General features: G+C 40.9%; 1 protein-coding gene across 4 annotated transcripts in view; it reads left to right on the top strand.

Annotated features, from left to right (window-relative positions):
* CD80 (CD80 molecule) overlaps positions 1 to 23,275 on the top strand; it is a 62,005-nt gene extending 38,730 nt beyond the window's left edge. For 2 of the 4 annotated variants that reach the window (XM_061628004.1, XM_061628003.1), the window contains exons 6-9: positions 11,764 to 12,087; positions 15,456 to 15,737; positions 16,487 to 16,621; positions 20,848 to 23,274. In XM_061628004.1, coding sequence (XP_061483988.1) covers positions 11,764 to 12,087; positions 15,456 to 15,737; positions 16,487 to 16,621; positions 20,848 to 20,936 — 830 coding nt within the window. In that variant the 3' untranslated portion in view covers positions 20,937 to 23,274. Of the gene's footprint in view, positions 1 to 1,016; positions 1,097 to 11,763; positions 12,088 to 15,455; positions 15,738 to 16,486; positions 16,622 to 20,847 lie in introns of those variants that run through there. The other 2 variants (XM_061628007.1, XM_061628005.1) reach the window with 2 other exon arrangements.
* The last annotated feature ends 258 nt before the right edge of the window (positions 23,276 to 23,533 follow it).

The raw sequence follows: 23,533 nt of genomic DNA, 5'->3' as shown, positions 1-23,533 counted from the left end.
CCATGCATGCTAGCCCTGCCCCCAACATCCCTGCAAGTGCTGGATCCATCCCTGGGCTTCCTGCAAAAGCAAAAAAGTCTGGATTGGGCTTCTAGGTACGTTATGGTGGGAAACGCTTAGAATCCTCCACACAAACGTGATGCCTGATAGGCAAAGAGTATGTAGATGGCTGTTTTTGATGTGGGGGCAGCTGCTGCTCTCCGCTTTTTCTTACTGCTTGTAGTTATTAGAGACTTATCGGTCAGAAGTGCTTCCTGCTTGATTCATCCCATTTTGTATCATTCAGTAAATTTTATTTAATCAGATATATAGATAGAGAGGTGCTCTTTAATTTGCTGGTTAGTGGCAACAAGGTTAACAATAGTTCAAAATTGGAAGGAAGCCAAGCATTAACATCATATGGTTTCTATTGAAGATGGAGAAATTAACACAGTCTACAAGTACTTAGAGAGACTGCTGGCGTAGACTCTTTTTATGTGGTCTGGCATAGATTTATTTCTTTTGTGAACCAGGAAAACAGTTGGACAAATGTACCATCTCAATATGTGTTTATTTGGGACCTATGAAAATGGAGATAATTTGGATGTATGGACTTGATACAAACTCCAGGACATTGTGAAACCCCCAGTGGCAACACAGGACTTGATCTCCCACATACCATGTGAATAAAACAGAAAAAATGGCAAGGTTGCCAGGGTATTTTGTAGTAGTACTGCCTTGCTCTTTTCTTTTTCTCTCATTTACAAAACAAAACCCCTGTGGATGACCGTATTGTTATACTGAATATATATTTGTTATAATGTTGAAACATTTTTTATGAATGTTGTAAAAGAAAATATATAGTAAAAACAATTTAATTTTTAATAAATAAATATAGATATAAATTGTTATACGTGGGGCTCTCACTGGCCTCCCATCCAGATTGCTGCGTCCAAGTAGCAAATACATATTTGAGAAAGTGCATATATTACAGGTATCAAACATCTTTTTTTGTGTCCATGCAACAGCAAATGCATTTTCTGCAACTCAATACGTGAAGCAACTCTCACTAGACCTTGAACCACTTTTTGTACTGATGGCCTGCACAATCTGACTGGTAAGAAAAGAGAACAAGAATACTACCTCCACTCTGTCACACACACAGAGACAAAGAGGGAAATTATCCACAGGTTTTCACTGCTGGTACCCTAGATTGCATCAGAATCACATGCTAAATGACAGATGCCTCCCACACAGTCTAGTTACAGGGACTGTTTAGTATATTGCATAGTCCTCCAGACCAAGCTCAGTTTTCATTTTTGCTTTTCGGCACACCTTCACCGTGAAGTAGTTGAACTTGCTGAATGTGTGTGGGCAGCATAATTCCCCTTGTCCATGGTTATTTTGTTCTGTAAATATATCCAACTTGCAGTTTCATAGGTGATCTGCAAGACAACGTTAAGCATGACATTAGCAAAAATTTCCAGCATCTGAATGCTTGCTGATGGGTGCTCTGACCAGAAGGTTTTTGTTCTCTTTTTCTGTGCAGATGAAAAATTAGGCTGATAACCAGAAAGGACCTTGGGCAAGACACAATGAGTTGTTTCTTTGATATGACTACACCCACAATCTTCCTCTGATGATGTGGTTGGGGTAGGGTGACACCACCTCCATAGAATTCTGTGGAATAATGTGACACACAGACGCACTGAATTTTGAGGGTGGGGATCTATTTCTGTATATTCACCCTGTGAAAAAGAAGGGGGATCTTGTTCTCTCCTCTCCTCTAGGGATCCCCCTCACCACAACATCACGGTGGGAATGTGAATGGGTTTTAGGCAGCTGCTGCAGCCAAGGGGTGGAGTGGGGAAAGAGAACATGGAAGCAAACACCTCAGTGTTCCCCAGAATGGGACTTTTTCTTCCTACCAGGCAATACTATATTATATCTTGATGTAAATAAAAAGAGAGTGGTGGGCAATGTGTAAGCAGCAGCACAGTAGCCTGCAATAGTGGTGACATCTATTTATTTATAGGGGTTTCTTGAGCACCTTTGCAGTAAAAATGCCCAATGTGACATGCAAAGGTATTTTGCAGTTGCACCTGTGCAGCTGCATGTGTGGGAGAGGGACAGCTCAAAAACAGCAAAGGACACTGCAGGGAAAAAGAGAATGCACACCCAGAGACTGAAATATTGTGTGCCATAGTAATAGCCAATATGCTAGTAAATCATTAAAAAGATGAAACGTTTCTCTGTATAAATGTTCTCACTCTGACTCAGTTCAGACTATCATCTAAACCAGGAGTAGAAATCTGTGGCCTCTGAACTATATCTGCCATGGCTAGGACTAATGGAAATCAGAGTCCAGCAACCTCTGGAGGACCACAGGTTAGTTACCGCTAGGGATGGGGAAGAAATTCAGTTCAATTCACATTTAAAGGTGAACCTACTTAATTCGCACTTTCCGAAACTATACACAAACCGAAACAGAGCCATCCTTCAAAATTTGCACTTCTCCTAATTTTGCTGTGCAGTTCTCCAGCCAAGTAATGTGTCAAAAATGCATGTGCTAGGATACAATGTGCATAAAACTGCATATATTAGTTGCAATAATATATGGAAATGCATTATCTTGGGAATGTTGCTTTGAAAAAAAGGTATCAGGCAAAATTGCATAAAAAATATGTATAGTATGATAAATGCACACTAAAATGCTGATGAATTTTCATGAGGATTTAAAAAAAAAACTTGCAAACTGATGTGGAAATGTAGAGAACTGAATTTAAGAGTGGAAAATGAAAAACAGAGAAACTGATACTGGCAGATTTGCCCATCCCTAGCTACCGTTGATCTAAACCATGGCAAACTTCAAATTATTGTTTGTAAGCCACAGAAAGCCTCACACTTCCATGCCCTCTCTCCATTTCCTTCACAGGCAAGAAAAGGAGAATGAAAGAATCTACTTTTACTTTTGGCTAAACCACAGGTCCTATGACATAAGACCCCGGAGAACTGGGGTTTATTTTAACACTTGTTAACTAAGGATATCAAACAAGTTATACCAATATATACATTGATTAAGGAGCTCTAATTTCAACTACTAATTTCTGCTTTCTTTCTTAGGGCAGAAAGAGGGCTTCTAACTTTACACTGCCATAAAAGAATAGTGAACATTTGTATGGTCTGTAATCCTTCAGGGTGCTCATCTCACAACTGCAGGGCCCCCTCTTTATGGAAGGACACACATTGATAGAGACTCTTGGTGGTCCAGATAAAGTTCAGTTGGCTTTCTTCAAAGTATTAGATTGTGGACAGTGCACACTGTTTCACGTTTATATGTTGTTGTTTGTTGTTATGTGCCTTGAAGTCGATTACGACTTACAGCGACCCTATGAATCAGTGACCTCCAAAAGCATCTGTCGTGAACCACCCTGTTCAGATCTTGTAAGTTCAGGTCTGTGGCTTCCTTTATGGAATCAATGCATCTCTTGTTTGGCCTTCCTCTTTTTCTACTCCCTTCTGTTTTTCCCAGCATTATTGCCTTCTCTACTGAATCATGTCGTCTCATGATGTGTCCAAAGTATGATAACCTCAGTTTCATCATTTTAGCATCTACTGATAGTTCTGGTTTAATTTGTTCTAACACCCAATTATTTGTCTTTTTCGCAGTCCATGGTATCCACAAAGCGCTCCTCCAACACCACATTTCAAATGAGTTGATTTTTCTCTTATCCGCTTTTTTCACTCTCCAACTTTCACATCCATACATAGAGATTGGGAGTACCATGATCTGAATGATCCTCACTTTAGTGTTCAGTGATACATCGTTGCATTTGAGGACCTTTTCTAGTTCTCTCACGGCTTCCCTCCCCAGTCCTAGCCGCCTTCTGATTTCTTGACTATTGTCTCCATTTTGATTAATGACTGTGCCAAGGTATTAATCCTCGACAAGTTCAATGTCCTCATTGTCACCTTTACAGTTACATAAATCTTCTGTTGTCATTACTTTAGTCTTTTTGACATTCAGCTGTAGTCCTGTTTTTGTGCTTTCCTCTTTAATTTTCATCAGCATTCGTTTCAAATCATTACTGGTTTCTGCTAGTAGTATGGTATCTTAAATTATTGATATTTCTCTCTCCAATTTTCACACATCCTTCATCTTGGTCCAATCCTGCTTTCCGTATCATATGTTCTGTGTATAGATTAAACAAATAGGGTGATAAAATACACCCATCTCTCACACCCTTTCCGATTGGGAACCAATTGGTTTCTCCATATTCTGTCCTTACAGTAGCCTCTTGTCCAGAGTATAGGTTGCACATCAGGACAATCAGATGCTGTGGCACCCCCATTTCTTTTAGAGCTTTCCATAGTTTTTCATGATCTACACAGTCAAAGGCTTTGCTGTAATCTATAAAGCACAGAGTGATTTTCTTCTGAAATTCCTTGCTCCGTTCCATTACCCAACGTATGTTTGCGATATGATCTCTGGTGCTTCTTCCCTTTCTAAATCCAGCTTGGATGTCTGGCATTTCTTGCTCCATATATGGTAAGAGCCTTCATTGTAGAATTTTGAGCATTACTTTACTTGCATGGGATATTAAGGCTATAGTTTGATAATTACTGCATTCCCTGAGATCCCCTTTCTTTGGAATTGGGATGTATATGGAACGCTTCCAGTCTGTGGGCCATTGTTTAGTTTTCCATATTTCTTGACAGATTTTTGTCAAAATTTGGAGAGATTCAGTCTCAGTAGCTTGTAGCAGCTCTATTGGTATGCCATCTATTCCTGGTGATTTGTTTCTTCCAAATATTTTAAGAGCAGCTTTCACCTCACATTCTAAAATTTCTGGTTCTTCATCATACAGTTCCTCCATGAATGAATTTGTCATCCTTGCATCTCTTTTATAGAGTTCTTCAGTGTGTTGCTTCCATCTTCCTTTTATTTCATCTCGGTCAGTCAGTGTGTTCCCCTGTTGATCATTCAACATCCCTACTCGTGGTTTAAATTTCCTTCATTTCTCTAATCTTTTGGAACAGGGCTCTTGTTCTTCCCTTTTTGTTGTCCTCTTCTATTTCTATACAATAACTATTGTAATAGTTCTCTTTGTCCCTACGTACTAGTCGCTGTATTGTTGCATTTAGGGTTCTGACTGTGTTTCTATCTCTTTTTGCTTTTGCTTTCCTTCTCTCTTTAAAGACGTATTGGTGGCGGAGTCGCTCTATACATGAAAGAAGGCATTGAATCCAGCAAGCTCGAAACCCCAAAAGAGGCGGACTCCTCCACAGAATCGTTGTGGGTGGTGATACCATGCCCCAGGAGGGACTTAATACTGGGAACGATCTATCGTCCCCCTGATCAAAATGCTCAGGGAGACCTTGAGATGAGATATGAAATTGAGGAAGCATCCAAACTAGGAAATGTGGTAGTAATGGGTGACTTCAACTACCCGGACATAGACTGGCTGCATATGTGTTCCAGTCATGACAAAGAAGCAAAGTTTCTAGATATTCTAAATGACTATTCCCTAGACCAGTTGGTCATGGAACCGACCAGAGGGACGGCAACCCTGGACTTAATCCTCAGTGGGGACCGGGACCTGGTGCGAGATGTAAGTGTTGTTGAACCGATTGGGAGCAGTGACCACAGTGCTATTAAATTAAACATACATGTAACTGGCCAATTGCCAAGAAAATCCAACACGGTCACATTTGACTTCAAAAGAGGAAACTTCACAAAAATGAGGGGATTGGTAAAAAGAAAGCTGAAAAACAAAGTCCAGAGGGTCACATCACTCGAAAATGCTTGGAAGTTGTTTAAAAACACTATATTAGAAGCTGGAGTGCATACCGCAGATCAGAAAAGCTACCGCCAGGGCCAAGAAGATGCCAGCATGGTTAACGAGCAAAGTCAAGGAAGCTCTTAGAGGCAAAAAGTCTTCCTTCAAAAAATGGAAGTCTTGTCCGAATGAAGAAAATAAAAAAGAACACAAACTCTGGCAAAAGAAATGCAAGAAGACAATAAGGGGTGCTAAAAAAGAATTTGAGGAGCACATTGCTAAGAACATAAAAACCAACAACAAAAAATTCTATAAATACATTCAAAGCAGGAGACCATCTAGGGAGACGATTGGACCCTTGGATGATAAGGGAGTCAAAGGTGTACTAAAGAACGATAAGGAGATTGCAGAGAAGCTAAATGAATTCTTTGCATCTGTCTTCACAGTGGAAGATATAGGGCAGATCCCTGAACCTGAACTAACATTTGCAGGAAGGGATTCTGAAGAACTGAGACAAATAGTGGTAACGAGAGAGGAAGTTCTAAGCTTAATGGACAATATAAAAACTGACAAATCACCGGGCCCGGATGGCATCCACCCGAGAGTTCTCAAAGAACTCAAATGTGAAATTGCCGATGTGCTAACTAAAATATGTAACTTGTCCCTTGGGTCCTCCTCCGTGCCTGAGGACTGGAAAGTGGCAAATGTAACGCCAATCTTCAAAAAGGGATCCAGAGGGGATCCTGGAAATTACAGGCCAGTTAGCTTAACTTCTGTCCCTGGAAAACTGGTAGAAAGTATTATTAAAGCTAGATTAACTAAGCACATAGAAGAACAAGCCTTGCTGAAGCAGAGCCAGCATGGCTTCTGCAAGGGAAAGTCCTGTCTCAGTAACCTACTAGAATTCTTTGAGAGTGTCAACAAGCATATAGATAGAGGTGATCCAGTGGACATAGTGTACTTAGACTTTCAAAAAGCGTTTGACAAGGTACCTCACCAAAGGCTTCTGAGGAAGCTTAGCAGTCATGGAATAAGAGGAGAGGTTCTCTTGTGGATAAGGAATTGGTTAAGAAGCAGAAAGCAGAGAATAGGAATAAACGGACAGTTCTCCCAATGGAGGGCTGTAGAAAGTGGAGTCCCTCAAGGATCGGTATTGGGACCTGTACTTTTCAACTTGTTCATTAATGACCTAGAATTAGGAGTGAGCAGTGAAGTGGCCAAGTTTGCTGATGACACTAAATTGTTCAGGGTTGTTAAAACAAAAAGGGATTGCGAAGAGCTCCAAAAAGACCTCTCCAAACTGAGTGAATGGGCGGAAAAATGGCAAATGCAATTCAATATAAACAAGTGTAAAATTACGCATATTGGAGCAAACAATCTTAATTTCACATATACGCTCATGGGGTCTGAACTGGCGGTGACCGACCAGGAGAGAGACCTCGGGGTTGTAGTGGACAGCACGATGAAAATGTCGATCCAGTGTGCGGCAGCTGTGAAAAAGGCAAATTCCATGCTAGCGATAATTAGGAAAGGTATTGAAAATAAAACAGCCGATATCATAATGCCGTTGTATAAATCTATGGTGCGGCCACATTTGGAATACTGTGTACAGTTCTGGTCGCCTCATCTCAAAAAGGATATTCTAGAGTTGGAAAAGGTTCAGAAGAGGGCAACCAGAATGATCAAGGGGATGGAGCGACTCCCTTACGAGGAAAGGTTGCAGCATTTGGGGCTTTTTAGTTTAGAGAAAAGGCGGGTCAGAGGAGACATGATAGAAGTGTATAAAATTATGCATGGCATTGAGAAAGTGGATAGAGAAAAGTTCTCCCTCTCTCATAATACTAGAACTCGTGGACATTCAAAGAAGCTGAATGTTGGAAGATTCAGGACAGACAAAAGGAAGTACCTCTTTACTCAGCGCATAGTTAAACTATGGAATTTGCTCCCACAAGATGCAGTAATGGCCACCAGCTTGGATGGCTGTAAAAGAAGATTAGACAAATTCATGGAGGACAGGGCTATCAATGGCTACTAGCTGTGATGGCTGTGCTCTGCCACCCTAGTCAGAGGCAGCATGCTTCTGAAAACCAGTTGCTGGAAGCCTCAGGAGGGGAGAGTGTTCTTGCACTCGGGTCCTGCTTGTGGGCTTCCCCCAGGCACCTGGTTGGCCACTGTGAGAACAGGATGCTGGACTAGATGGGCCACTGGCCTGATCCAGCAGGCTCTTCTTATGTTCTTATGTTCTTAATCGTTTGAAGAGTTTCTTCAGTCATCCATTGGGGTCTTTCTCTCTTTTTAACTAGAGGTATTGTCTTTTTACATTCTTCCCTGATAATGTCTCTGATTTTACTCCATAGTTCTTCTGGTTCTCTGTCAACTAAGTTGAAAGCCTCAAACCTGTTCCTTATTTGATCTTTATATTCTTCTGGGATGTTGTTTAAATTGTATTTTGGCATTATGATTGCCTTGTTGTTGTTCTTTTGCTTTACTCTGGTTTTTGATATGACCAGTTCATCATCTGCACCGCAGTCTGCTCCTGGTCTTGTTTTTGCAGAAAGTATGGAACTTCTCCATCTTCTGCTACCAGTTATATAATCAATTTGATTCTATATTGACCATTTGGTGATGTCCATGTGTACAGTCGTCTTTTGGTTGCTCAAAAAATGTGTTTGCAAGAGACAAATCACGTTTATATGACACAAGTTATATGCTTTCAATTCCCTCTGTTGGCTGCAGATTGTGGTTGAAGACAAAAAACCATTAACTGCAATCTCAGGTTCAGACAACACACTTAAGACAAATCTTCCTTTAGCTGCCATGCCACACTGTGCTGAAAGGGTCGGGTAGGAGCTAAGCAGGTGTGACTCCCTCTCCAGGAGTCAGCTCATTTGCTTGGTCCCAGTAAGCCATAGTTTGACTTAGTGTAACACGCATATGAGGCCAGTGTCATGGGCTTTCCAAACCAACCATGGTTAAGCAAGGTTGATGGGTTTGGCATAAAGCCAAAACGTAGTTAAGCCATGATTTGTAAGCCAGCAAAAAGCCATGGCTTCATATTATGGTTTGTTGCCAAAAACAAACCAAGTTTAGTTTGCTGGACTGGCTTCAAATGTTCAGACAAACCACACTTTGGCTAAACAACCCAGGGCTTAGAATTTGTGTGAACCAGATTGGCGTGCCCTATAGTGTTCAAATGCCTGAAGGTGATATAATCTTTAAGATATATCAAATATCCTTTAGGAAGCTCTTTCTCTGAGAGTTCAGGAAATAATCAAGTAGCAAGCTTTTTCACCAGGAGAATCAGTTCAAGTTATTCTGCAATAGCATGGCAGAGCAGCATCTGCTCTCCAACCACCTCAATTCAACATGCACAGCAGCACCCAGGAGTGGACCTATTATTTTAGCACCTGAGACAGAACAAGCTGCTGTTTCTCTTCCTGACAATAAAAAGACAATAGTAAATTAAAGAAATAAGAATTTGTTGCATTTTTTCAACACCCAACATTAGCAACTCGAGGCAGCTACTACACTCTATCTAATAGTAGGGCCAGGCCTGTACAATCTCAATTCTGACTGATCTCTTATATAAACAATTTTTGGTTACAAATACTGCTTTATTTACTCTAGACAAGAGCATTTAGCAAAGTATGTTTTCTTAATAACTATGCTTTTAGCGTATTTTTGTTCCTTGAACTATTTTGTTTTTCCCCCATGGTTGAATTTTAGTGCTGTTTTTATTGTTCTTGATCTTTGCTGCCTCATGATGATTTTAGGATGATTTCTGTGTTCATCTGTGTTTTTTTAATGATTATTTTAAGTGTTTTTTTTAATAGTAGCTATACTTTATTGTTTTTAAACTTGTGAGCCATCCAGGGAACATAATTAATTGGGCAGTATATAAATGCCATAAATAAATAAATACTAATACTTTCTTTCTGTAGCTTCAACTCAGAGACCCATTTCAGGCTTTTAGATATGTGAAAATAGTTATTATATTACTTATTACCAAACATTTACCTGCCTGGGCTCCTACTGGGAGGAAGAGCAGGATATAAATCAAATAAATAAATAATTTGCCCTGTCTTTCTATTATAGATATTCAAGAGATTATATAAATCCAGATCCACAATCCGCATAAAGAACTCCAGATCCATCACAATTTTACCAAAAGATTCCATACCTGTCATTCACACCCTGCATCAAATTATTTTCATGATAGGTGTATGAAACAAAATCCCAATCCTGAGAGCAAACATGCCTTTTCAAAGACAAAAGACAAATTTGAATAGAACAATGGAATTGATAAATGTGACCAATTTTAATGTTTTATTCTGAAACTTGGATGTTTAGGGCCACATTCACACCAGACATTTACTCCACTTTTATTCCACTTTAAACAGTCATGGTTCCCGCTCCTCCCAAGAATCCTGGGAAGTGTAGTTTGTGAAGGTTGCTGAGAGGTGTTAAGAGACCCCTGTTCCCCTCACAGAGCTACAATTCCCAGAGTGGTTTAACAGTCAGTCCCTCTCCCAGAGAATTCTTGGGATTGTAGTTTTGTGAGGAGAATAGAGCCCCCCTAACAGCTCCCAGGGTTCTTTGGAGGAAGCCATGACTATTTAAAGTAGATTCTTTGGAGGAAGTCATGATTATTTAAAGTGGAATAATAGTGGGATAAGTGTATAATGTAAATGTGGTCTAGGTCTCCAGTTTGCTGTTCACATACATGGCATTCATAGTCATTTTACTGCATTCAGTGAATTCAGACCAAAGCTGGAGAACCTTTTTTTATCCTAAGGGCAGCATTCACATCTGGCAAACCTTCTGGGGGCCATGTAGGAACATCGGAAGCTGCTTTATTCTGAGTCAGACCATTGATCCGTTTAGTTCACCATTGCCTACACTGACTGGCAGCGACACTCCAGGGTTTCAGGCAGGGTTCTTTTCCAGCCCTGCCTGAAGATGCCAGGCATTGAACCTGGGGCCTTCTACATGTAAGGCAGTTGCTCTGCCCCTCAGCCGTAGCCCTTCCCCATTGCCAGTGGTGGGCAGGGCCAGCGGCAAACGTGGACAGAACAGAAAATGTAAATGTTCTCTTTGTACAACAGGTTCGCTTCTGCACACAGTTTTAAGCCCCCTCTGCAGCCTCCGTCCAGACACGCAAGAGGTATTACCAGTCAGAGCTCAAGGACGCATTCCAGACAGGGAAAAGCACTCCAGGAGGATGCAAAGCAGGGCTGGTGAAGCGGTCGCCTTGGGAGAGGGGGTGTAGCTGGGAAGAGCCCTGAAGGCTTTTGGCCCCTGGCCTGAGGTTCCCCACTTCTGATTCATACAATCAGGTCCTCTTTTGTCTCACTAAGGCTAAGCTGAAGGGGGTGCGTGAAAGGGTCCCCCATGCAAATGCACCCCTCTTTTGGCAATTTTTCAGAGGGCTATGCAAACAGGGGTAAAGTATTTATGCTCCCCTCTCCACTCTCTCATATTCCAACTACAGTTGCACTTCTCACTCTGCTCTCTTCATCCTTCTCTCCCACCTCACCCCATTCAGAATGAGGGTAAATGCGCTAAAAGAAGCATCGTCCTCACAATGAATTGGCTTTATTTGCCCATTTGGAGGTCATCGCATGGCAAACTCTGGCTATATGCAATGTTGTGACATCATCGTGCTCACTATTTCTGATTTTCTGGGATCATGCAATGTCAGAATAAGAAAGGGCACTGGTGGAGAAAAGAAAGGGGAACTAACAAATTAGTTGCCATTGATAAATCAAAAAAGGTATACTTGTGGGTGAATTTGGGGAAATTTTGCACTGTTAGTAAGAACTGGCTGTGGCATTAATCATAGATTGAACTCTCAGATATCTTCGTTTCATCAGTGACTGATATTAAATGTCTGAACCTTCCCTTTCCCAAAAGTATTGTTTCAAAGCAGAGATGTGAGAAAAGACTTGAAGAATGGGCATTTGCGTCATCATCTGATATTTTTGTGTGTGCTTTTCCTCCTCAGGCACTGTCCAGATAACAGCCAAAGTAGGGAATGTAGCCACACTCCCTTGCAACTACAAAATGGAAGAGCCCCTGACATCTTACATGATCTACTGGCAAAAAACTGTACATGCCGGCGTATCTGATCTGGTTGTGATAGCTTACAGTCATGGCAATGAAACCAGCAGTCGGAACATACTTTACCTGAACAGGACAAGGATGGATGAAAAGAACCTTACACTTTGGATATCCTCTGTGAAAGTGTCAGATGAGGGCGAATATAAGTGTGTTATCATACTGCATGAAAATCACATACGTAATGAACATGTATATTTATCTGTGGAGGGTAAGTGCTTGTCTAGTTAAACAGGATCTTTTCTTCTGTAGCACCTAAAAGCTGGAGGGGAGAGTGCGACTGCACTCAGGTCCTGCTTGCAGGCTTCCCATGGGCATCTGGGTGGCCACTGTGAGAACAGCATGCTTCACTAGGTGGGCCGCTGGCCTGGTCCAGCAGATTCTTATATTCTTAACAATCAGTGCTTAATTGCCCAACCCTACTCATTTGTGCTAAACAACGGTTGTTCATTTTATGAGTCGCCTTTCTACCAGTAGAGGCTGGCTCATTAGGGTGAACAGGACACTGCTCCACCAGCTTCAGTCTACCCACAGCTAGCCCCAACCTTCGTATCTTTCTACAACCAGTTCAAGGGGTGGCACTGGCTGTCAGCTTCCTCCGTCTCAGTGCTGCCCTTGTACAACTTAGCAGAGAGGAGGATGGGAACTCACTATAGCGAGCGTGGATTTTTCACATTCCGTAATGTTAAATTGAAAATATTCCCCATGCCATTCTGATGCTTCCCATAAGCTCATTTCAAAACAAAACATTACAAAACTTATAGCCCTGAACTCAGAAATGCTTGCTTAACAACCCTCTAAATTTTTATGGCAATACACAAAAGAGTCAGAGAGAATTGAGAGTTCAAAGTGTAAAAAGAGAGAAAAAACCCAGACCCCTTTTTGACTTTTTCTGTCAGAGTTCTCATAATCTGTTGAAATTAATTAAAAATCAGCCATGTTCACAGAGTAGGTGAAATCCTATTACTGACCTTGCCTCATACTCCGACCTTCTTCTTCTGCAGCTTAAAAGTTAAAAAAATTCCTGGCTGATTTTTAATTAATTTAAGAAATTTTACATGGAACTCAATGATAACGTCGGGCATGGTCAGTAAGAACCAAGTGTCAGTGTTCTAAAAGCCAGACTCACAGCTGCTGGGCTTGCCTAATCGGGGCCACACCCAGGCCAGATCTTTATTTCTCTTGAGACAGTCATGGCTTCCCCCAACGAATCCTGGAAGTTTAGTTCATGAAGGGTGCTGAGAGGAGACTCTCATTCCCCTGATGGAGCTCCGGTGGCCAGACTGGTTTAACAGTCAGCCACGCTGACTGAAGGTCTGTGAGGGGAACAGAGCATCTCCTCTCAACTCTCAGCAGCCTTCACTAATTCCACTCCCCAGGATTCTTTGGGAGAAGCTATGACTGTCTAAAGTGAAATAAAGGCCTGGTGTGGATGTGGCCAGGGACAGCTTTGGTTTACATTTGGGTGGGAGGCTACATGTGCCTGCTGTAGAATAAAAAGGTGGAGGAAATGCTGAAAAGCAGTGATACTGTTCACAATGATTTCCTTTTGAAAAGGAAAGGGGCTTGCCCTCTGCCCAGTGCTCACCCACCTAATCTCCCCCCTCCCTTCCCCTCCCCTAGGTCAGTTTCACCTATCCTAAACATGATTACACATAAATAAATCCCATTGAACTCAAAAAAGTATGCAAATGATCAAACCTGCCCTCCCTTCTCCTCCCTCCCTCTTGCCCTGCCCTCTCCCTCCCCTTGCTATCTCCTCCTTCACCTCCTCCTCCCCCCCATGGTCAGTTTTACCTATCTTAAGCATGATTGCACAGGAGTAAATCCCATTGAACTCAATAAGCATGCAAATGATCAAACCTGCCCTCCCCTCCTTCCTCCCATCCCCTGCCTTTTGCCCCTTCCTTTGCCCCTCCCCTTCCAATCCCCTCCTTCCCCCTCCCTCTCCTTCTGCTCCCCTCTCCCCTCCCTTTCTCCTAACCTCTCCTCTCCCCTCCCCCTTCTTTCCCATGGTCAGTTTTATTTATCCTAACCATTATTGCATGGGAGTAAATACCATTGAACTCAGTAAGCATGTAAATGATCAGACCTGCCTTTCCCCTCCTTCCCCTCGCCTCTCCCTTCATCCTCCCCTCCCCTCTTCCTTCTTCCTCCTCCCCTGCCCACTCCAGCCTTCCCTCTCCCCCCCCCGGTCAGTTTTACCTATCCTAAGCATGATTGAATGGGAGTAAATCCCACTGACCTCAATAAACATGCAAATGATCAAACCTGCCCTTCTCCTCCCCTCCTTCTCTTTCTTGCTCCCCTCCCCTCTGCCCTTCCTCCCCTCCCTCTTCCTCCCCCCCTCCCCTCCCCTTCCCCTGTGGTGAGTTTCACTTATCCTAAGCATGATTGCAGGGGAGTAAATCCCACTGAACTCAATAAGCATGCAAATGATCAATCCATTCTCAGCAAACTTGGACAGGATCCCATTTCTTACCTCCGGGATTGAAAAGCAGAGAAATTCACTAATAGGCAAAAAACCTTGTGGTTTAAGAACGTTGGTCTTTCACAGTCCAATCCACTTCTCCCTCCTTTCTTTCCACCCTACCAGTCCCAGTGGGCACCAACCACCACCACTTCCTATTTAGACATGTTCTAGGCCTTACAGAAGGAGTAGGAAAGCTTTTTGGCTGAGTGGGCCAGATGTTGCTCTGGGCTCCTGGGAGAAAGGGTGGGATATTAAATAAATAAATAACATAAACCCTTATCCCCCCCAAGCCCTGTGCTAAGTGCTTCCCAAGCATAGAGCAAGCAAAGTGTGTTGTACAGTGGTTCACGTACCTGACAACCAGAAGCTGACTTCTTTTTTAGGGCTAAGCCCTTAAAAGGCAGCTTACATGAAAAAAAATGCAACCTAAATATCACATTTGATATAAGCACAAAGTCACCATCAGTTATAAAAGACAGCAGTAGAAATAACAATAAGAGATTAATAAAAAACGTTCAGTCCAGAATAATACAGTGTTATTTGAATACCACTTACCATGAAAACCCTATTCATAGGGTCGCCCATAAGTCAGAATCGACTTGAAGGCAGTCCATTTCATTTTTTTCATTTAGTAAAGTCTTAATTATATATATGTAAATGCTTCTGAATTTTTTAAAAAATGTGTTTTATTTAACTTTGACACTAAATTACATATATAGACCCTTGAGTCTGACATTACACAACATTGCTGTGAGGGGCGTGGAGAAATACTAACCTATAGCCAGGCCAAAATGGAATGTGAATCTGAGAGAAAGAATGCTGTTAAACCAGGTTGTAATTAGAACTAGAACTATAGAAAGTATTGCAGAATCCTATGCAAAATAGCACCATATAGATTACAATTCATGATGGAAACCTTCATGAGTGAGTCCCTTTTAAATGAATGAGATTTCCTCAAAAGCACTTTATTGTTGCAGTGCAAGTCACATTAAATTCAATGGATTTTCAGAAAGACAATCCTGTTGCCTAGTGTCAATAACATTGCTTGCGTCTCTCAGAACAAGTGTTGCCTTATTTTGATTTCACTGTCTTTTCCCCCCCTCCAGGCGATGTTAGCAAGCCCATCATACATGTTGATGTACCGCATAATGCCTGTGGCCCAACAGAGTTGACACTGAGATGCTCATCTCATGGAGGATATCCACAGCCTGAGATGTCTGGGTTCATCAATAATGAAACAGTGCAGTGGACCTATACTTCCACATCTGACAACCAAACTAAACTTTTTAATATTACCGGCCACTTGGAGCTCAATGTGTCTGAAGATATCTTGGTTCAATGCTTAGTTGGGTATCGACGTTTCCAAGTGTCCACCAACCTCTCCTTGTGTAGGTTCCCTCAGTCCTATGTTGAGACAGTGTTACTTGTTTGTGAAATGTAGTGATTCATGAGACTACCGAGACCAAACCTCCAAATTTTTCAAATAATGTTGTATATCTTCCTATATGGAACCATGTTTTAATAAATGACCATTCATTCTGTGAGTCTTACTTATGGATCAAAAATTGCCACTTGTTAGGAAGAAACAGTGTCTTTCTAACCATTTATTATTAATTATTATTTCCTATACGAATTTAGAATCACAACTGAAAATGATCAGATGATAATGATAAGACATTTCTGTATTTCATGGATTCCATCTTGAGCAGCATCAGAAATGCTAGCACAAAATACAGATGGCATCGTAACTACTTAGTGAGAAGCAGAAGACAAGGGTTAAGTTAATTATATGTTCTTTTTCTTTTCTTTTTTTGCATGTGAGTGCAGCAGATGTTCCTGTGCTTCATCCTGGAATGTGATACCCATTTGTTTATCCCTACAGTATTATCAAGTAGCAGTATTCATGTTCATAGATCCAGGGAAATTTACAGTTTTGAGCATTGGCCATCATTCCGCATATAGGCAGGTTTTAGGCTTTAAAAGGAGAAAGGAAGCCTACCTTAACATGAATTTGTTGATTGTGTTTACAAATAAGAGACACTCAGAGCTCTAAAGTACGGCTCTAATGAATATATTAAGTTCTTCAATGTGGGCCCAGATCCTTTAGTAATATTTATTTTAAATTCTCTCATCTCAGCAGTACCAAAAGAATGCCCTACTGTGCCTCCATCACCTCGATCACCTCCTTCACATGGGATCGTTATTGCTTCTGTTGTGATCCTCATTTTTCTTGTAGCTGTGATAGGGCTGACAACATTCCTCCAGTCCCGCAGTAAGTATAGACACCTTTGTGACCAGTCAGTGTAAGAAGCAGTGCAGTGTGGCTGGGTGTCATACCACGAATTTGGAGACCCAAGGTCAACTCCTTACTCAGCCATAAAGGTCATAGACTCCAAGCAGTTATTGTCTCTCAGCCTAGCCTACGTCACAGGGTTGTTCTGACAATAACGGGGTGGGGGGAAGAACCATGTACGCTACCATGCACTCCATGGAGGAAAGACGATACGTAAATGTAACAGACATTTTCAGAACGTCTTGGGCCTTCCTGGAAACTGCATCAAAAAGTACTCATTAGAAAATGGCCTGTTGTTTTGTTTGATTTTTCTGCATTTTCTACTGCTTACATAGCTTAGGATGTATGAGAAAACGGAACTTTAATATCTAGAGAAATCCACTATTTGATACCTACTGATGTATAGAGAAGGAGAATATTGCAGAGATTGGCCCCCAAATTAGACCAGTTAGGTTTGAGTTTTACTTCAAGGCCATTTTAATGCATTTTCATGTATGTAAAACAGCTGATGAAACATATCAACACCGTATTTACTTGTATAAAAGGTCTCCCCACTTGCTGCCACAATGACATTTACCTACCATTTCTAGAATAGGTGGGATGGTTGTGGCAGGTGGCTGTTAATTTCTATAAAGACTAACATCCAGGGTCAAAAGTTCCTTGACTCAGGACTTCTTGTCTTGAAGCCCTTATCTGAATCCCACATATGTTGGGTTATGTGATTACCGCAGGATCAAACTACATACTGCATGCAAATGTGTATAAATGGTAGTGTGCCAGTGGCCAAGTTTTTTAAACTAAAATCTGGGAAGCATAACTTTCCCCACAAATTGGGGCAAAACATGCATTTTCCCTGACAATGTACATTTCCCTCAGTGATAAGTGAAATTTATTCTGTACTTGCTCAGAGACACCATTTTGTAGCTGATGGTGGAATTCCGCTCATGAAAGATGGGGCACCTGGTTTTTGCTGAACCTACCCACTGCAACTCTCCATACCTTCTGAAAAGTTCCTCCTGAGGGTTGGGGGACCCCTTAGATCTGTGTAGGAAATAGTGCAGAGATATGCAGTAGGTTGGGGGGATTGACAAAATTCAGCTGCTGTGACTTGCATGAGTAGATGTGCTTTCCAATAGAGGAAAGCCACCACTGGATGCAAACCATTGTTTAAAGTTTCAGGGTTGAGGCCAAAAGGGCTGGGATCTGTTGACTGGCACAGATCCAAAAGCATTCCGTAATGTAACAGGCCGGTAAGGATTCTAGGTCGTTCTTTGTCCACTAGCTGCTGCTTTTACTATTCCACTTTTTCCCCTTCCAAAAAATATTGATGTTAATATCAGTATTTTTAAAGGAAATATAATTTTAAAGGAAATGTTGATAAATGAAAGAAAATATCAATATATTATTGTTCTTAATATTGACATTTCAGAGGCCGTTTTTAAAAATGTTTCTGAAAACAGCTGTGGAAGATGGCTACATAAAAATCAGATCTGCAATGATAGAGAATAAGAGAATTAATGGAAAATTTGGTACCAAATCCTAATTGAGTGGAATTCTAGCACATCCCTACTGGTCAAACATTACAAACATGTCTTTGTGCTCATCCTGGGCTCAGATCAAACTGTAGTCATGATAGGAAATTGATGTTTGTTATTTATTTAACGGTATTTCTAAAAAAAGGTAAAGGCGTCCCCGCACTTACAGTGCAAGTCATTGCCGACTCTTAGGGTGACGTCTTGCGACGTTTACTAGGCAGACCGTATATATGGGGTGAGATTGCCAGTTCCTTCCCCGGCCTTTCTTTACCCACCAGCATATGCCGGGTACTCATTTTACCGACCACAGATGGATGGAAGGCTGAGTGGACCTCGACCCCTTTTACCGGAGAGTCAACTTCCTCCATTTGTTAGAATCGAACTCCAGTGGTGAGCAGAGCTTCGGCGGAGTTACCACCGCTTACCACTCTGCGCCATGGAGGATCTAACAGTATTTCTAGACTGCTATTATTAAAAATAGAGGTTTACAAAGCTAAAAGCAATAAGCTAAAATCATATATTAAAAACAAACTCCAAAAACAGAAACATTTCACTTCAGCCAAAAAGAACACTGAATGAGGCAAAACAGAGCAGTCATTTTTCAAAGATAAGCTGAAACTGATACGCATTAGGAAATTGAGATGAATGAGGCCCAGTATTCAAGTCAAGTCATATTACTGGGCCATGTCATTTTCCAGGTTGTGGGGCTGAGTTATGAGGCTACAAACTTTTCTCCTGAAAAAATGATAAAATATCTCCTAGTTTCCTTAAGGCCAGCTCAGCAGCTTTATAAAAGGGCATGAAGCCACAATCTGTGAAGAAATTTCTAAGACCTTTCCAACTTCCCTATCCAATATGCCACAAAATAACTATGTAAAAAAATTCCCCACACTCCTAACACACAACTCTGAAAATAAAAACTGACCTTTGAAAGAGATGGCAGGGGGAGTAAGTGGGCTTGTTTGTTCTTCAGGGCAACTGCGTGTTCAAAATGTCTCTGGGTGGAGGTTATGCTTAAGGTTTCCCCTTCAATGGTTGAAAGGACAATTTTAGTAGCAGATTCTTATAACATCTTCAGTGAAGAAGACACAGTTCCTGCTTTCATAAGATATGTTAGGCCAGGTATTTTCAGCTAACATTCCTGGAAGCAAATTATAGTGAAGCATTTAATTCTCATATGCAACAGTTTCATTTTAAAAATCAGGGATCACTAAAATGAAATATAAATGAATTCTTCATTGCATACATAGATATGATACACTAGTTGGAACCATGTTAGCAATACTATTATTGTGTTTTAATATTTTATTACATATTCTAATACACTTGGAGGTTTTCTTACAATCAAGTGATATATAAATTTTGTTAAATAAATAAATAAAATCATGAAAGCAAACCATAAGGTAGGGTAGTAGAGATTATCTTTCAGGAGGAAAACAAACCTTTACAAATATGTACAAATCATTTTATTTGTATTTATTTTATCTTATTTACAAAAGATTTCATGTGCCAAATAACCCCACTTGTGAAAGGTAATTTATTTGACTTTACATGCGTAATCTAAATATGAACTTGTATACTGAGGAAAAGCTTGTCATGAAGTGACTTTTGTCTGTCTCCATGAGGGTAAAATAAATTTAAGAGATTAAATTAATTCCACAGTGGAATGAACTCCAAACTTCAAAAACTTCAGCTATTACTGAACTCTTTTTGCTGGTAGGTCGTGTTTTGCAGTTGAGCATATTAGTCTAATACTTGCTTGTCCACACCGACTTCTAAGTAATTTTTGAGCTCAGTTCAGGATGCTTGTTATTGCACTTTGAAAGTGTTGTAATGCTTAGCATGTTGGATTAGGACATGGGAGACCAGGGTTCAAATCATCAACCAGCTATGAAGCTCATTGGGCGACCTTGGGCCTGTCACTCTCTCTCCCAGCCTTGCCTACCTTTCAGGGTTGTTGAGAGGATGAAAGAAGTTGGGGGAGAACCATGTGCACCACCTTGAGCTTCTTGGAGGAAAAGTGGGATAAAAATGGAAAATGGATTGCCTTCAAGTCGATTCCGACTTATGGCAATCCTATGAATAGGGTGTTCATGGTAAGCGGTATGCAGAGGGGGTTTACCATTGCCTCCGTCTGAGGCTGAGAGGCAGTGACTGGCCCAAGGTCACCCAGTGAGCTTCATGGTTGTGTGGGGATCCGAATCTTGGTCTCCCAGGTCATAGTCCAACCCATCAACCACTACACCACACTGGCTCTTGATATAAATATAATACATATATAAATAAATAATGTAAAGCCTTATAGGTAACCAACCATATACATGTGGGAACACTGTGTCCTTTATAAATTTCCCTGAGATTCTTTAATCTTAAAATCTGCTGGCAAGACCCTGCTGCAGCTGCTGTCTTTTTTCTGAGATTTGCAGTGCATTCCTTTACATACTCAGAAATGGCCCACTGGGTTCAATGGGACTTACTTCCTGTGTTTTGTCCCTATGAAGCAACGGGCCTTTTATTTGCCTTTTAATCATCCTACTCATCCCACCCACCCACCCACCCATGATTAGTGAGAGGTGTTGTTGTTTTTCATTCTCAGGCATATCTGCAGAATCCTTAATCATATTGGTAAAGATTTTATATTTAATATTGCTGAACTGATTGATGTTGCAGAGCACACCTTGTCTCATCAGCCAGTGGCAACACTTGAAATGACACCGCAGAAGCTCTCCAATGGCACATCAGAAACAGTATTTGCCTGACTACACAGAGACTTGGGTTTGATTTTCAACATTCTGCTCTGGTAAAATGGACATCTATCCTGAATCCCAGAAACCTGAGTGTGTTGCTCTTCACAACTCCCAAAGAGTATCTCTCTTTCTTCCCCAGGTGGGATAAAAGCAGCTTGGGGTAAGAGCATTACTTTTCAGCAAAAAAACAATTTGAGGGGCAAGGTTTAAACATACTGGCTGTTCCACTTCAACACCATTTTTACAACAACAAAAATCCCCAAAATGACCAAGAAACTACACACAATGTGTAATACCATCTTCTAGACTGCTGGTTAGGTTGCAAGGGGAAATGATCTTCACGAGCAGAAATCTTCAGTGACATTAATTTCAAACTAAAGAAGATGGAGATGCTCCCCCCTCCCCCAAACAGGGAGAAAGAACTCCCGCCAGAGTACTCCCTGTTGAACAGATTGGACAACTCCAGACATCTTACTGCATGAAGCAGTGGGATGAACTTCTTCCTTGTAAGTAGCTCCTTTAGTAAATGAGCACCTAGGCAGCTGTTTCAAGTGACAAGCTTGTTGAGAAGGAGCAATATTTTGTCAGTGCAGTTGTCTTTGGATGCATTAATAACAATACAGGGGAAAGCAAACCCTTCTTTTATGGGGTACTCACAACCTAGTTCTCAGGTTGTTTGTAACCTGGACTGAAAAGCTGGTTCATAATACAGCCTTAAGCACTTCCTTCAGAAAGTAGTACAAAATGTGAGGTTTGAAATCTCTTTCAAGGGCCGTTGTGCATAAATATGTCTAATTTGTTTTGGGGGGGATATAAATGCTTATATTTTGTGGTAATGAATGCAAAGTTTACCATGTATTACATGAAGAAGCAGGGTGAGTTGTGCTTTTTTGGTCCTGTACCTACTTGCAGTTGATTGCATTGGATGACCTCAAAGTATTTTACACATTTTTATGCCATCCGATCTCCTCTCCAGCATTGGCCCTTTTAATGTATGCACCACACACTCATTTGCTAACAGATGGTAATGTTCTGCCAGATATAAGATGAGGGGAGGGGGACCCTTCATAACCAGAAATGTAACGGTGGTTGTAAGCCACAAACTCATCTTTTTAAGCTTTAAAAAGAATGATGAGGCTGATAATGGGGCACTGTATTTTTGAGGCAGCAGTCCCAAAGTTCATTAATCTTTGCTAAACTAGCTCTCATTCTCATTGTAATAAAATCCACTGTAATGTATTTAGTGTAATGAAGAGATGTTCTCACAATTCATTGCCACCCATGCACATGCAGTTGGCAACAGAACGGAAGGTACCACCAGTACAGTTCTGACACTAGATAGAGCATGTCCAGGACCAATATTCTCTGCTATGTAGGGAAGAGCGGTTTCTCATTTTAGAAACTCCCCTTAGACTTAAACTGCAGCTTGCACATAAGGTATCCCTCTCGCATCTAATTTTATTTAAAGCACCAATACAAGATAATAAGCTTCCCAGGTTTATACTTTCTTATGCTCGTTACTGTGGTCCTTCTAAAGGGACAAAATATGAGGGCAACAAGTACTGTTTATTGGCCACATGAGTATTTTGAATGTTCATTTGCTACTGCTGTAATAAGCTTTAACAGTATGTATAAGCTTTAATGGGGTATGTACATGTCTGTGTATCAGGAATTCAATACATATAACCACAATTAACTCTTAGTGCATTGTGCCCTCTAAGGTTCAGCAGGGTACTTCCATGGCAGTCAATGGAGAGGGAAAATGCCCAAGAGCCCAGCATTTTATTTTCTAATTCACTCAGTTCATCCTGTAAACAGGCTGTAAGCTACCATTCTTCTTTGGTTCAACAGAGTTGACCCATGCATTGAAGAAAGCAGACCCCAGTTTCATAGACACATCACAGGAAAATCACATTCCCACATAAAAGCTTGTCTCCAAGGTGATTAACATGGGGGGGTCGAAGGGTTTTTACAGTGTGTGTGCTTCCAATTAGTAAACCTTTCACTTCAGTCAAATCACATAATAGGAACAGTCCTATATGTTTGAAGCAGCACAGAATTTCCTGCAAAGTTCCCAAATAACATACTAATTTGGGACATTTAAACATCTCATTTTCCTAGCTACTAAACTGTGAGTAAAAACTGTAATTATGCCAAAACAGTATATTAGGATTAGCTTTTCAGTAAATCTTTATATTCTGTATCTTCAGCCTGAGGTAGCTGCTGTTTTTATTTTTAATAAATACTATTTTTATACAGATATACCAATAAAATAAAGTTAAGCTTTGCTCTTGTACATCATACAAAATGTACATATTTATTCCTGGTTCTTGCTTTTCAGTGAACTGTACACAACTATAGGCTCAGAGTAAATAGCTGAGCAAACATAAGTTAATTGCTTTCAATCTAACATTCTTATTTTGAATTAATATTTTCTTCCTTAATTGTATTAAACAGTTTTTATTGTCATTTTTCTTATGACAAAAAGTGTGAGTAAAGAGAGCTAAGACATTAACAATAAAAAGCTCAATAATCACAATGCACACAAACCCTGATTATGGTTTGTGGCTTCCATCCCACTACTTTGCTCCCTAACAGTGTTTGTGGCA

Source organism: Rhineura floridana, chromosome 5 (assembly GCF_030035675.1).
Source record: "Rhineura floridana isolate rRhiFlo1 chromosome 5, rRhiFlo1.hap2, whole genome shotgun sequence".
Classification (NCBI taxonomy): Eukaryota; Metazoa; Chordata; class Lepidosauria; order Squamata; family Rhineuridae; genus Rhineura; species Rhineura floridana.
The sequence above is the reverse complement of the archived record's forward strand: the minus strand, read 5'-3'. Positions and strand labels throughout refer to the sequence as shown.